The 13,962-nt window shown below is 41.5% G+C and overlaps 1 protein-coding gene and 1 long non-coding RNA gene across 2 annotated transcripts; both read right to left on the bottom strand.

The window, feature by feature from the left end:
• Window positions 1-5,625: 5,625 nt before the first annotated feature.
• LOC148655361 (uncharacterized) lies at window positions 5,626-8,324 on the bottom strand. Its single transcript, XR_015941406.1, has 4 exons — window positions 8,174-8,324; window positions 7,443-7,698; window positions 6,843-6,940; window positions 5,626-5,733 (listed from the first exon to the last, which is right to left on the bottom strand). It is a non-coding gene; the product is annotated as an uncharacterized LOC148655361 (long non-coding RNA).
• Window positions 8,325-8,874: 550 nt separating this feature from the next.
• spic (Spi-C transcription factor (Spi-1/PU.1 related)) lies at window positions 8,875-13,519 on the bottom strand. The gene is made up of 5 exons (XM_088645938.1): window positions 13,376-13,519; window positions 12,753-12,846; window positions 11,616-11,731; window positions 11,360-11,459; window positions 8,875-10,739 (listed from the first exon to the last, which is right to left on the bottom strand). Exons 1-5 carry the CDS (start codon window positions 13,376-13,378, stop codon window positions 10,297-10,299), a joined length of 756 nt encoding a protein of 251 aa, XP_088502064.1. The 5' UTR covers window positions 13,379-13,519; the 3' UTR covers window positions 8,875-10,296.
• Window positions 13,520-13,962: the final 443 nt, after the last annotated feature.

The following is a 13,962-nucleotide window of genomic DNA, read 5'->3' as shown; positions in this document are numbered from 1 at the left end:
CATTGCTACAGAGTGATGCTATTTGTCATGTGCTGCTCTGGCAAAAAATAATTCCAGTGTGTAAAGAACAATTGACTCTTCCAAACACTAGACTCAAAATCATTGAGACTAGGATAAAAATCAATTTAAGGAGTTTTATTTAAAATACTTTTCATCACAAAAATCAAGCATTGTCTTAAATCCGATAAAAACTCATAATTCAAAGACACAAGGCATACCTTGTTTAATTTTTTTTTTTGTGATAACTCAATATTTGGAGAAAGCAATGAAATCCTGAATTTCGCACCCTGAAATAAATAGCCAAAAAAAAGGAAAGCTTCAAAACTGCTGCATTTTCCAATGATGATACAGTATTTATAACGTGCTCTCTCATCAAACTTCCAGAGTGTGCCCTCTGTACTCGCTGTCTCAGTGGAAAAAGCCATCAGGGCCGTTACAGTATGTCGGTTTGCAGTGGTCCAGTATCAATATCTGATATACTGTGTTACAGCACAACGGGGGTCTTGACAGCTCACTGCCAGTCTCTAAAATGCACAATAAACGGCAGATGTGTGCCAAGCGTACTCGTGTAGTCTGTGCCTGATGTGTGACACAACACTGGCATGACAGTGTTGCATGAACATAACACAGGCCTGGTGATGAGCTCAGGCAGATCTGTGCCAGATGTTCAGGAGCACTTGCTGGGACAGAGGCTTGGGGTAAAACAGAAGCCACCTTTTCTGGGGAAACAAAACTGACCTTATTTTGGAAAATGCATCTAAGAAGAAGAAACGGGCTGCCCAGTCAGCTGGCTTGGAAAGTAAAAGTACAATCCAGCATGGTCCTGAAGATGGTTCTGATAGATCATGATAACCCGGTTTCACACTGCGGTCACATGCAGATGTTCAATGTATTGCCCAAGCAGAGATTACACAATAAACATTCTCAGAGTAGAAATGTACACATTTTGAATGTTCTTCCACTGCAACCTGTGAATGAATGAATTAACCTTTATACCCCTAAGGGAATTTGTATGGCACATCAAGATCTCTTTACCATGATACAAAACATTTAACAATATTGTTCAGTCTGAACTCAATCCAGTATCAAAACAAGATTAAAAACAGACAAGTAGTTGGTAAAGTGTCCAACACAACAACAATAATAATAAGATCCCTACCTCCAAACAATCTTTTCATTGTTCAACAACTGAATGCTTTTTGGTTGACATCAGTTTATTGATTCTTGATCATCAGTTGTTTTGTTCTAAACTGATACGCAATCTTCCAGTGACAGGTGCAAGTCATCTATAAAGCCTCCCGTATGTGTGCCACTTTCACAGCTCCTTTGGCAAAGAATATGAATACTGTTCATTTCTTCTACATCCTACTAAAAAAAGCACTGTCAACAGCCACAGTTTGTGTCTGGCTTTACAGACAGAGCGCCGTGCACCTGACAATGCGGATCACCCCGAGCCATTCCGTCTCTGCATTTAGCAGGCCGGGAACTGAAAAGCTTTTACTGCATCTGTTAATCTCGGCTAAATTCAGTAATAGTGGCTGCTGCTGAGAGAGAACCTGTTTGTTTCCACCGTAAAATTTTGCAGACAGTTTGGAATTTGAGTGTCTAATTAGGCTGACATGAAGTTCTTGAGAGTATTGCAGCTGTGGAAGCTAACGGACCTTTGACAATCCCTGTAAAGCTCCTCTGTACTGTCCTGTGATCCTCACTGTACACAGCATTACAGTATAAAGGAAGGTTCTAGATGAGCCGATTGGGGCTGAATGGCCTCCACTTTGTCGTGATCGTCATCCCTCCTCTAGAGGGCGCTCCCACCTTGTATAATTGTCATTACGTGCACCTGTCCCCTGTTCCCCTCTTCTTATTTAAGCCCAGCGTCTCCGTGGTCCCGGGCTCAGCATTGGAAGACGGACGTCAGGAAGCCCGCCTACCAGCGGGTCCAGGAGTGGCCCGACGGCACAGGCTTCATCCTGACCATCTGGGTCCGGGGCTCGGAGCGCCTGGCCTCGTTATGGTTTTAACTTCTGTGTACCTGTTCCTGGTTCCCGTTTTTAAACCCCTGTGGGCTTAAGCAGTCTGCCTATGTTAGTCTCTCTGGTGTTTAAGCCTGTCTTTTATCTCAGAGTAAAGATACTCATTTATTCTGTTAATAACTCGCCTGTCTTAGTGCCTCTCTATAACCATAGACGCTCCAACAACACGAAACCTTGACTTCCAGAGCTGATGCAGTTCCTATTCTTACCAAAACAATTTAAATGACATGAGTTTCACTGGTACGATCGGTAAAAACAACTGAAAGATAAAAGTTTGTTGGACAAAAACTTTAATTTAAGACTTACTGTACAGACACATTGTACAGTTATCACATCCATGATACTTTAATAGCTTTAGGTGTTTCTATACTGTACATTAGAGAATTGTTTAATTGTGAAAAAAAATATTTTCTGCTGTTTTAATACATGAGCATGGATGAAAGGAAAAAGATTCATTTTTTTCATTTTCATTCATTCTCTGTTCATAGGTGAACCCTCCTGATTAAGCATAGATCCTAACAATTATCAGGTTAAGCCTCCATTCTTTGACATCCTCACTGTCCCCAAAGCAAATCATAATCAGCAGGAAGCCTCTTCCCACAGCCCTGAATTAGTTTCCAACATCCTGACTTAGCAGTGACATATGTGCACTCCCACGACAGTGGTCAGCAAGAGCACCACCTCCAGCCTGATTAAATCAGATCTCAGAAGCCTGGCAAGGCTGAGCCTGGTCAATACCTGGAGGGGAGACCTCCTCGGAAAGCTAAGGTTGCTGCTGGAAGAGGTGTTAGTGGGGCCAGCAGGGGGCGCTCACCCTGCAGTCTGTGTGGGTCATAATGCCCCAATGTAGTGACGAGGACACTGTAAAAAGGCACCGTCCTTCGGATGAGATGTAAGACCGAGGTCCTGACTCTCTGTGGTCATTAAAAATCCCAGGGTTTTTCTCGAAAAGAGTAGGGGTGTTACCCCGGTGTCCTCACCAAATTTCCCATTGACATTTACTAATCATGGCCTCCTAATAACCCCCATCTCTGAACTGGCTTCATCACTCTGCTCTCCTCCTCACTGAGGGTGTGTGGGGAGTGTACTGGTGCATCATCCAGGTGGGGCTGCACACTGGTGGTGGTGGAGGGGATCCCCATGACCTGTAAAGAGCTTTGAGTGGAGTGTTCAGAAAAGCGCTGTATAAGTGTAAGGAATTATTATTATTATCAATACACTTGCATTCTGTTTGCCTTTTTTACTGCTTACCCACATTATACAGAATACATATAGTACTGTAAATGCTGAGTCAAAGCCTTTTTCATACCTAACCTCTTCAAGCTTCAAGTCTTTTTGACTTTCCTTTACACTTTTACAGTGTTTTCTTAACCCCGTATTTCTGTGTCATTTGCAAATTTGACTAATTCAGTAACTATGCCAGACTCATTGATCATTGATAAACATGGGGATGAGCAATGGTCTCTGAGGTACTCCACTGATTACATCACCCCAGTTAGGAAATTCATCATTTGTCTCTACTCTCTTTAATATAGCCATTATCCAGTTCTCATCTTCATATTGGGATGAAGATATTCTGTACTCTAAGCAGAATATATTTAACCCAGTACCATCGATCTTCCACAAATTCCAGATCTAATCTCTCCCATTCCTTCACATGTCTGATTTCCTGAAATCAAACAGTTTCAAAATATGATTTGGAGCATACTATACTGTGATTGCATTTCCCTAATATTTCCATTTCAGCAACATTGCTGCTGCAGCTGTTGTTATTAAAACATATCCACTATACTGTATTTAATAAATCTCTACACATTTAACTTCAGCTTCCTAACAGCATACTGAAATTTATAGGGTGTCTTAAAATAATAGAATACACTTCACTCAATTTAGTACCGTGTAAATGATTCTAAAGCATTTGAAACACAGAAGCTCATTTTGCAATATTTCATATATGTTTTTAATTAGTTCTCAGTATTTTCAGTTCATCGGATTACTGCAAAACAGGGGAGTTTTAATTTTTAAAATACCACCGCATTCACTCTTCATGTGGGTTTGAGAACAGTAAGAATAATTCTGATTTTTCACTTGAATGTATTTGTTGAGGTGAAAATTCTAAAAACAAGTTAATATTTCAGGTTAATATTTTCCTGTTGATTTCTAGCCAAAGGAAGTGTAGGCAGAAACTAAGCCAGGAGGTAAAAAACACATTAGACTGGCGTTGACACCATCAGCTTTAACCTGCAGGGCACCTTGCTGCGTCTAAGGCACCTCAAAAACCTTAAAAGGGAACAGACCTGAATTCTGGGGGCTCATGACTGACCCGAACAGACTCTCAATGAAATAAACATGCCCTAGCACACGCCATAATTAACTGCTCAGAGCTGCAGTGCTTCCCTCACTACCATTCTAGAAAAACTGGGATTTTCTGCCGTTCTTGTCCTCTCAGACACACAACCTGAGGATCTTGTTGCTCAAGGAATGACTTTCCTTACAGACTTCGCTTTCCTTGAACTTCTGAGAACAATCCAGAAGAGCTCTGATCCTCTTAATTTTCGAATTCTTGATATTTCATTAGTGGATAAACCATGTCTAGCTCTCAGAGCACTCTGGCCTCTGGCTGGCTTTTGCTAGTGATTCAGTCAGATTTGTACCTGCGTGTTGTTACTTGTCATTATTTCTCATAATTACACCCATCCATTTTCTAACTGCTTCTTCCAACTCAGGGTCGCAGAGCAGAAGGCTATCCTGGAAAGCAGGGCTTATAATTACAATGTACAGTACATATAATTAATACTCACAGTGTGTTAATCTTCCTAAGTGACCTTAAAACGACCAGACTGAACTGATATGTTAGTTTCCTTTTCACCTTGGTGATCTCTCCTGTTCTAGAGTAGGTCCTCAAGGCTCGGGAAAGTTTCTGGTAGTTCATGACCTTTTTGTTGCCTTTGAACTGGCCCCAGATCCTGGCCAGCTCGTCTTTGTTCTGCGCAGAGAACTGGAATATACCAGCGGAGGGCTTGACCCAAGATATGAAACTGGCCATTCTGGAGTCCTCCAGCATCTCAAACAGGAACTGAAACAGTCGGATCTTCTTCCCTGTCATGGGAAATGAGGAGGGCAGTCAGAATACAGAGCACTCTGTGCTTTCATCACAACTCTGTGAGGTGAGGCAACAAAGGAAATACGCAGAGCAAGTGCTGAGGTGTTCTACCGGAGAGTGAAAGAATTGGCATTTATCCCAACATACTAAGTAATCAACAGCTGCACCTTGTACTCACCGACACAGTATGACCCTGCATTCTAACTTGAGAGCCTATGAATTAATGGATAATGTTTGGCTCCTTATTTATTCCTCCTACAAAAAGGAGCATTTCAGAAAAGAGGTGGCAAATTACAAGTATGAATCCAGAAAAAACTGTAATATACTGTATATTAACGTAGTGCCATCTGATAGTACTCTGCTAATGAGGAACTAAGTGCCTTTCTACTCTTGTATAAACTCTAAATGTTTAAAACAGCGTTAACAAGTTGGTTCATGTGCATTAATGAAGTTACCCCACGAAAGGCAAAAAAACAACTTACTTTTTTCACTACTGTAGCAAGTTATTTTCATGTCTGCAGGAAAAGAGCTTGTGAAGGGAGTATCTTTTGAGTCCTCTGGCCATTTCACATGTTCTGAGTAGAAAAGCTTATTGTCCTGCCAAGGGGGGGAGAACCAGTCATTGATTGCTGGTGTAATGCATCTGGTGGACATTGCGGGTGTCACGTATGTCCGAAAGGATGAACCGTGGAGAGGCAGGAGAGCGATTAAGACCCTATGAGTAGCGGCGAGACGGGGGTTAGCCCGGGCTCAGCTGTTCAGGAAAAGCCGTATAGAAACCTGTGCCCTCAGGCCAAGGACAGGAGTGACCTGGTGCTAGGCGGGTCTCAGGGCAACTGAACATCAATGCTGAGCGAGTAGCAGACGGGAGACGGGAGATCTCCCTTTAGCTCAACTGGCTGGGTCCCTGTTGTGTGACGCCGGAGGCCTGGGTTCGAGTCCCCAGCAGTGGGGTGGCTGACCTGAGGTGGCAGCGGTGAGGGCGCATACCCATGTGAACCTGAGAGCGCTACACCGGAATCATTCTGAAAAACACCATCGGCCTAATGGCTTGTTCCAGAAAGACGTACTTGTCTTTTTGGTTACTTGTAGACACATACTGCAATTAACTTCAAGTTCATGTTTCTGGATAGCTGCTGAGACTACATTTGTAGCGGTAATCAGGAGCTTTTATTAATTCATGACAATTTATGGATTCATAACAACCACAACAGCAGCACCAATATAAATAGAACATGTACCTCTTCGGGATGCAAGGATCCAAGAGAGCTTTACAAAGAGGAGGGAACCCTCTTCTGTGAATGCGGCCCCTACCTGGCTGAGACACAGCAGCTCTTCTGAACCAGCAGCCTCGCTGCACAGCAGTTCAGGTAGCGAAAGGAGAAACTGCTTCACCCTCTGAATTTAGAGGGTCATTTAGAGGGGCCGGATCATACTAGCTCAGAGTGGAATTAGGCAGGATAGTGGGGCTAGCGCCCCTACTCTTACAAGGTGCCATGAGATCTTTAATGACCATGTAATTGGTACCTTAGTTAGTACTGCCATTTGTTCACAACTCACAATTACACAATTCATTTGAAATCTCTCATGTGGTTTTCCATGCAAACCTGTCAGTGATACAGTGTATACAGATTCAGTGGTATTTAAGTATGAATGTGAAAGAAACATAACTGAGAAAGTAAGGCGCAGCTGGTAGCATGTAGTACCTGCTCAGTGTGGCCCTCTGGGAATGGGAAAGAGAGTGTGGCCGCAGTTTCTGAACCGTCGCACCATTCTTGGCAGTTATTCCCAAAAATATGGTTCTCTGTACAAGAAAGCAAAGCAGAGCTCTTTAAACACGACAGGCATTCATAATTCAGTGAGTAGACAACAGCGTGATGATGTCCATTGTATGATGGTGTTGGCTTGATGCACCTACTGTATAGTCTCAAGGCACCATTTAAAAATTATTAAGTAAAACAAAACATTTGTTCTGCATACAGTACCCAGTACAGTATTGTGGTACAATGCATGGCAGACACTAAAATCCATCCATCTAACCATTTTATCCAGTACAGGGTCATGGGGGAGCTGGACCTATCCCAGCAAGCAAAGGGTTGAGTCACTTTATATGTCACTGAAAGCCTATACAGTATGTACTGTTATTTTTTAATTCCTTGCAGGAGGGTGTGCCCTTGTGTGTATTTTTTCTAACCTCAGCTGACAAAACATATGCACCTGTCTGTGATGTGTACTTATTGTCTTACACTGATTGTAACAAATGTTTTTTTTTTATAATGGTCTATTTAGCAAGTAAAAACAGTTACCACAAATCAAGCAGTTTCTATTTCCATATTGCTGCTTGTTATGCTCTTCTAAAAACTCCAGGATAACATCAAGATCTCCTTTTACTGAACTCTGGAAGAAAAAAAAAATTAATCACCTGTGATATTCAAATGATGTACTGCGCAAGCTTAATATTTACCATAATTGTCCAGTGTGCAGTATTTAAAAAGGCCTGTGTTAGGAGTTCCTGTGTAGGAGTTAGGTCATGCGTCACGCATCCCTGCAGTGTGTCCAGGCCTGCCAGAAGATAAATTAATTACTTCATTGTATCTTTAATACAAACTGTAGCCTGAATTTGAGAAGCATAAGAAGTACCATTTTAATGAGACTAATAATTAATTATTAATATTAATATCAGTTTACAAACTGTTTCAAAATCCAAAGTTTCCTTCTCCTTAAGCTGTACAATGAAACTAGGAGACCACATAAAATATTGTCAGAAGAAGAAAATATTGTCATATAATTATTATCCGAGAAAACCAGGTAAAATCGCAGTTAATCAAAGCAAATCTGAAACAACTATGATTTGCAACATATGATGTTTGTCTCGCATCAGGCGATCTTTTAAAGAGCATGAATTCATCTTCTATTTTTCTGTATCTCTTCTGCATTTTTAAACTGCATTATTTCCTGTAGTATTTCAAGCATATACAAGAATTATTACAAATATAATATCCTTTATTAAATAACAAAAACAGAACATGAGAGCTACCTTTGTGGTCTAGATCCTGCTGCGCCAGTCAATGTGTGCTCTTTACAGGAGAAATGAGGGTCTGTCTCCTGCAGTGCTCTCCTTCTCACTCTTATATCTTAGCATCTGTAGAGGCACTCGGGGGTCTGCTCTCTCAGCTGCCAGACTTCCAGCCACAGCTTCAGTGCTGCTGGACCCCACATCCTTATTGTGAGAAGTGATAAGGGTGTCACAGATCTGCAGGTGGCACTCGCTGACTTTTTTTGCACCACAGCAAACCAACAGCCTTCCACCACACATCAATCCATCCAGACAGCAATAACACAACTATTATTCTTGATTGGTTTCCTGAACCGGGGCACTGCTTTCTCACTGGCTATTAAGCAACTGTTGATTTTATTTTTATTTTTCTAGCCGGTACCTATTGCTTTTTATTGTCTAGATATACTTACTTTAGTTCAGATATGATCATATCTGTAATGCATATTTCTCTTTTGTGAGATTACACTGCCACTGATCCTGCAGTCAACAAGTGCCTGTAGCATCCCTGTCAATATAGTACTACAGCATTTGCACAGCAACATTTTTTCAACAGCAGATTTCCTAGTATGAATAAAGGGGTGAAGTAGATAAGAAGTAGACTCGAAGAAAACCTGTTTAGGCAACTTAGTATGAGACAACAGCAAGAAAGACAATAACAAGAACAGCTCAGGACGTCACTGTACTGTATATATAACATATGTCAGATAATTTATTTGACACATTCCAAAAAACACAGTAGATCAATTTATTTACAAAAAATCAAAAACAGGTCTTCTCAACATTTACAACAAAATGATTTTAGATGAAAGCAATGTCTGTGCAGATGAAAGAACTCTTGAATGGTGATCCAGTCAATTATACACATGACAGTAAGAGTAAACTACATTCCTTTCTGTCAAGTATATTTCACTCATCCTGGATGGCAGAAGGCATGCCCTGCTCTAATTTCCATCATCACAGTTTGACATCTGTGAATTACTACTAATGTATTACTAATTTGTCTCATGATTTTATCCAGAACACCTTATATCATAATGCTTTATATATTCACATATCAAATGTGTGCATTCAACACAACTTTGAATTTTATTGGAGCAAATTGTGTGAAGAACCTTGCTCAAGGGTACAACAGCAGTACAGTATCTCTCCTGGGATTCGAACCCAGGGCCTCTCAGTTACTGGCCCCTCACCATGGCTCCACGCATTCTAATCCCTTTGATTAAAGGGCTGAGCATCACAGGAAAAGAAGAGGCAGAGAACAGAATTGTCTTGACCCATCCATTGACTTCTGGAGAGCTGCTTAGTCCTGGTATTGGTCAAGGAAAACCATCACAATGCTGGAATACGCCCTGGACAAGACACCAGTCCACTGCAGGAAATATTTACAGAGAAATTGGCACATATATGTACATTACTAATCAAACGTGTCAGTAATATTATACAGTTATAATAATGCATGTGTGCTGTAAGAAATGGAGATTAAATGAATGCATTGATTTAATTCATTGGTGTGCCATCACTGAGCACGAGATTCTTCAGGATTCTTATAACATCATCGTTATCACCAGCCAAGCTAAAATGGAAAAACTAAATAATGCATCTCTAGACAAGAGCAGACATGTACAGGAGATCATAAATGTTCTGATTCGCTGTCACAAAACCAACACAGCTGAACAAGCAAGTTTTGATTTAAATGACAACACCAGGTTTTGTCCCAGTCCTAAAATTCAATCATCCGTTTGAAAAATTAGGAAATGATATTTTTGTTTCCAGGTTAGTTACCTTTACTGTTTGTGCGTTCCAACAGAGGGCGGCTGCACAAAAATAAGATTATTGGTTTAAAATTAAGATGTTTGCAGAATCAACATTTCGTCATCATGTGTGAATGCAGTTAAGTGCTCAATACCTACTGGGGCCCCATTACATTTCAGTGCGTTTTCACTGTAATTAAAGGTACAGTACTTCAAAACTGCTAGGAAATACCATGCATACAACTCAATGAACACATTGATAACCAACTGAAACTTATTTACAAAATACAACCCCTCCCCGATTAAAATAAACAAACAAACAAGAGTAAATAAACATCAGGCTGCCATGCATCAGGGATTTGACTGAATTGGTGTGCAGTTCAAGTCGTACTCGTTGTCACAGTTGAAGCTGCTGTAGCAGTTTGGCCAGGTGTCCATGCTGCAGTAGCCCTGCTCCGTGGGGATGTACTGGAAGTACAGGGTCTCCCTCCCGGACGGGTGACTGGGGCTGAGTCTCTGAAGGATCACGGGGTTGAACTGGTAGGTCAGCTTCCGGCGGATTTTGATGATCTCCCCCGTGCGGCTGTAGTTCCTCAGAGCTCGGGCCATCTTCTGGTAGGTCATGGTCTTGCGGTTTCCCTTCCTCTTGCCCCACCGCTCAGCCAGCTTCTCCTTGTTCTTGGAGACGAACTGGAAGGTGCCGCTGCCCTTGTCCACCCACTGTATGGAGTCGGCCATGTTGGTGTCGTACAGGGCTTCGTGCAGGTATTCGTACAGCCGCAGCTTCTTCCTCCCTGCGCCAGAGAGTTCACACTGAATGAAGCGGCCCGTGGGGAAGCATACAGTAGATTCGGCACAATAATAAGGACGGTGCGAGTCATGTGGTAGGAAGTTAAGAAATGGACTCTTTTCTTTCCTGGTTTCTTCTTTTTTCCTGCAACGCTAATACTGCACCGCCACTGCCAGCCCAAGTCGAAATCCATTTACCGGGAACTGCACAGACCCTGCACTACATGGTCGAGTGACGTCTGATCTGCATCTGCACTTCAACTCAATAAATGCACTACGGTTTTCAAAACCTTTGAACCCTGCACCCCTAGTCATAATTTTGTGGGAACGTAAAATACAAAGGAAGGACAATGACCCACTCTCTTTGACATTTTTGTAACGTTAGGAAATAAATGTATTTACAATTTTAATAACTTCATTCATATATGTGATGGACATACATTTTCATTCTTAGAATATTGAGGTTTATGGTAATATTGAGTTCATATACAGTACATGAAAATCCTAAAACAATCTGGATTTGTAGTGTGTAACAGTGCAATCTAGTGTAATGTGCACAAAGGACTCTGGGTAGCATGGTTTACATGGCAAAAAATATAAAACAGGATCAATGGAAATTCCTGACCTTTTCCACCTCTTTGCTGGGCAAACACAGAGTAAGCCAGCTGGTTCTCCGGAGGAGGAGTGTGTGTCAGAGCTGCGCTGGGGACAGTGTGGGCCCAGGGCTAGCAAAACGAGAAAGAAAATGCATCCGACAAGGGCGACAGGAGTGAGGTGTACGACACGCAAATAGATTTTACACAGTCACGTGCCGGAACCGCATCTTCCCCGGTCCTTGAGCTCATCAGCTGGAGCCCCTCGGCGTCTCGCTTCTCACTCACCGGCAGCTCACTCCAGTTGTATACTGGCGCATCGGGAACGAGAGGAGAGGAGTAGCAGCCGAAGCTGGTCCTTACGGGGGCTGGCTGACTGCCCTGGGCGTCATAGAACTTGTACTCTGTTCACAGAGAGAGGAACACGCGATGACAAATGAGAGGCACAGCTGGAAACTGCATTTACAACCGAGAACAGGAGGCTGCACAAAGGGTGATGGCAGTGTGGAACAAGCTCCCCAGCCATGTTATTCGAGCCCGTTCCCTGGTTTCTTTCAAGAAACGGAAAGTTGAGATCCTTAGCTCAATCCAACACAAGCTACCCAACAGGCTGTATGGGCCAGCCTCCTCTCGTTAATACCTGTTCTCCTGTTCTTATGTTGAAACAGCAAATACAAATGAAGGAAAAGCAACCGTTGCTGAGGAAGAAATGAAGAAATTCTGCTTGGAAATGAAAGTGTCTTTTTCTGCAAGTTTGTGTTGTGCGAGTAAGGTTGTCTGTGAGCTAGTATGACTGTCGTGGTGGAGGAAATGTCCCACAAAGACAGTACTGCTGACAGACAATTTGGAGGCTCAATGTCAGGGATTTTTAAAAACGAATTCTAAAAGTGCTAAAAGGGTGCTGTTTTTTTGCACGGTGTGGAGATTAATTTGAGCGGAGTTTAAAATAGTAAATAAAATGAGAGGCAATGGGAAGTCCCCTCATGGTTTTAGGAATTCAGCCCTGTGTTGGTGGCTGGGACTTTGCAAAATATTGTGACCAAATTTGCCTCAGAGATTAAAAATAAAGCTTTTGCATCAATGGCTATTCCATTTTAATTTATTTTTCAGCACAAAAGGAACAACAAGCAAACAAATAAATGAATTATATTTAGCAACAGATAAAGGAAAAGAAAAGGGACACCATGTTTCAGCTGTGGAGCCTTCTTCAGGTGTGACAGTCTTATGTGTCTTTTCTTTTCCTTTCAGCATGGAATAAACATTTACCTGTTCCTTTGCAGCCTACGTGAACTTTAATTACATATATAAAAACCAAGAAGGGAATCTTAAGGTTTTCAAGAACCTCATTTCTGAGACCCAAATGTGTTAATATAATACATATGGGTATCTTGATCTGAATTCACTGCTGTTCAACAGAAACTGTACCTGACTGGTATTGTTGTGTGCCATCTGAATGACGCTGGAGCACGTCAATAGCATCCTGGAAGTGTTGGCTTAAGATATCTTGGTCAAGGTAGCTCTGCAAAAAAAAAATACCAAGGTTCTAAATACAAAAGGTTTGAAACCTCTGGTACGTGCTACCAGGAGACTTCACCTGTCAGCATAGACTGTTTCCATAAGTCGACAACTTGTTTTGGACCACCACTGCCTATATAATTAAATTCATTGATTAATTAGAATCAAATAAAATCGTACAGTACTTGTATTTCATGTACCCGGTTCCTTGAAACATGCATTTGTATGTTTCACAGAACACTCTGGGTCTTGTTGTAGGTACAGTACATTTTCGATGACTATTTTCAGCTGCTAAAACGTATCAGTGAGGATGTGTAAGCTACAGCCTAATGCAGACCGACATTCATGCACATCACACTGCCATATTTAATCCCACTGTTCGGTATTAGTTGATCACTTTTACCCCTTAATGTTCAAAGCAAAGATGCAGTATGAGAGTGCATGAGATGCAATCAAGGTGATTAGGAGTAAAGATAATATATAATGGTTCTTGCAGCTTCGACAGTTCCGTAAATGTAAGCAAACATACTTACCATTTTCCTACATGGGAAAGGAGTCCATAAGAGATGCACAGGGATATGACAGGCGAAATACAAGCAATGTGTTCAGTGACAGCTCTTGATTTCACTTCTCAGAAGTTGTGATCATGGAGATAGAGGGATGGGAGTTTTTAAAGCTTAAGTCTAAACGTCACCACGACAAAACACACAGAATTGCATACCATTAGCAAACTTCTCTTTTTGTAAATGATAATCCTCCCACTGTGTCCATTTTAGCATAAGTCCATACGGCTTTTGAATACTTGTTCAATCAGAAACAGTCCAACACTTACAATCATGACATCTAGATTTTTTGTGATTTAAAATACCTATTCCAGGTGTCAGGTAATACTGTCATACCAGATTTTGTAATGCATTCATTCATTGCTTTTTCAAGATCAAGACCATTAACAACAGAAACTATATAGAAAAACAGTGTTGCAGCCTACTGTTGAATGTTGTCCTTTTTGTTATTTTGGGGAGGGTTTTACAGATTATTATTTAGAAAGAGAGTGTCATTATATAACTAAAATTGGGGAAGTTCAGGAAATGGGGATTTCTTTCACTGTTTTCAAGTAGTA

This window comes from Lepisosteus platostomus, chromosome 9 (assembly GCF_059453375.1).
Source record: "Lepisosteus platostomus isolate fLepPlt1 chromosome 9, fLepPlt1.hap1, whole genome shotgun sequence".
NCBI classification, from domain to species: domain Eukaryota; kingdom Metazoa; phylum Chordata; class Actinopteri; order Semionotiformes; family Lepisosteidae; genus Lepisosteus; species Lepisosteus platostomus.
This window is presented reverse-complemented; position numbering and strand designations above follow the sequence as displayed.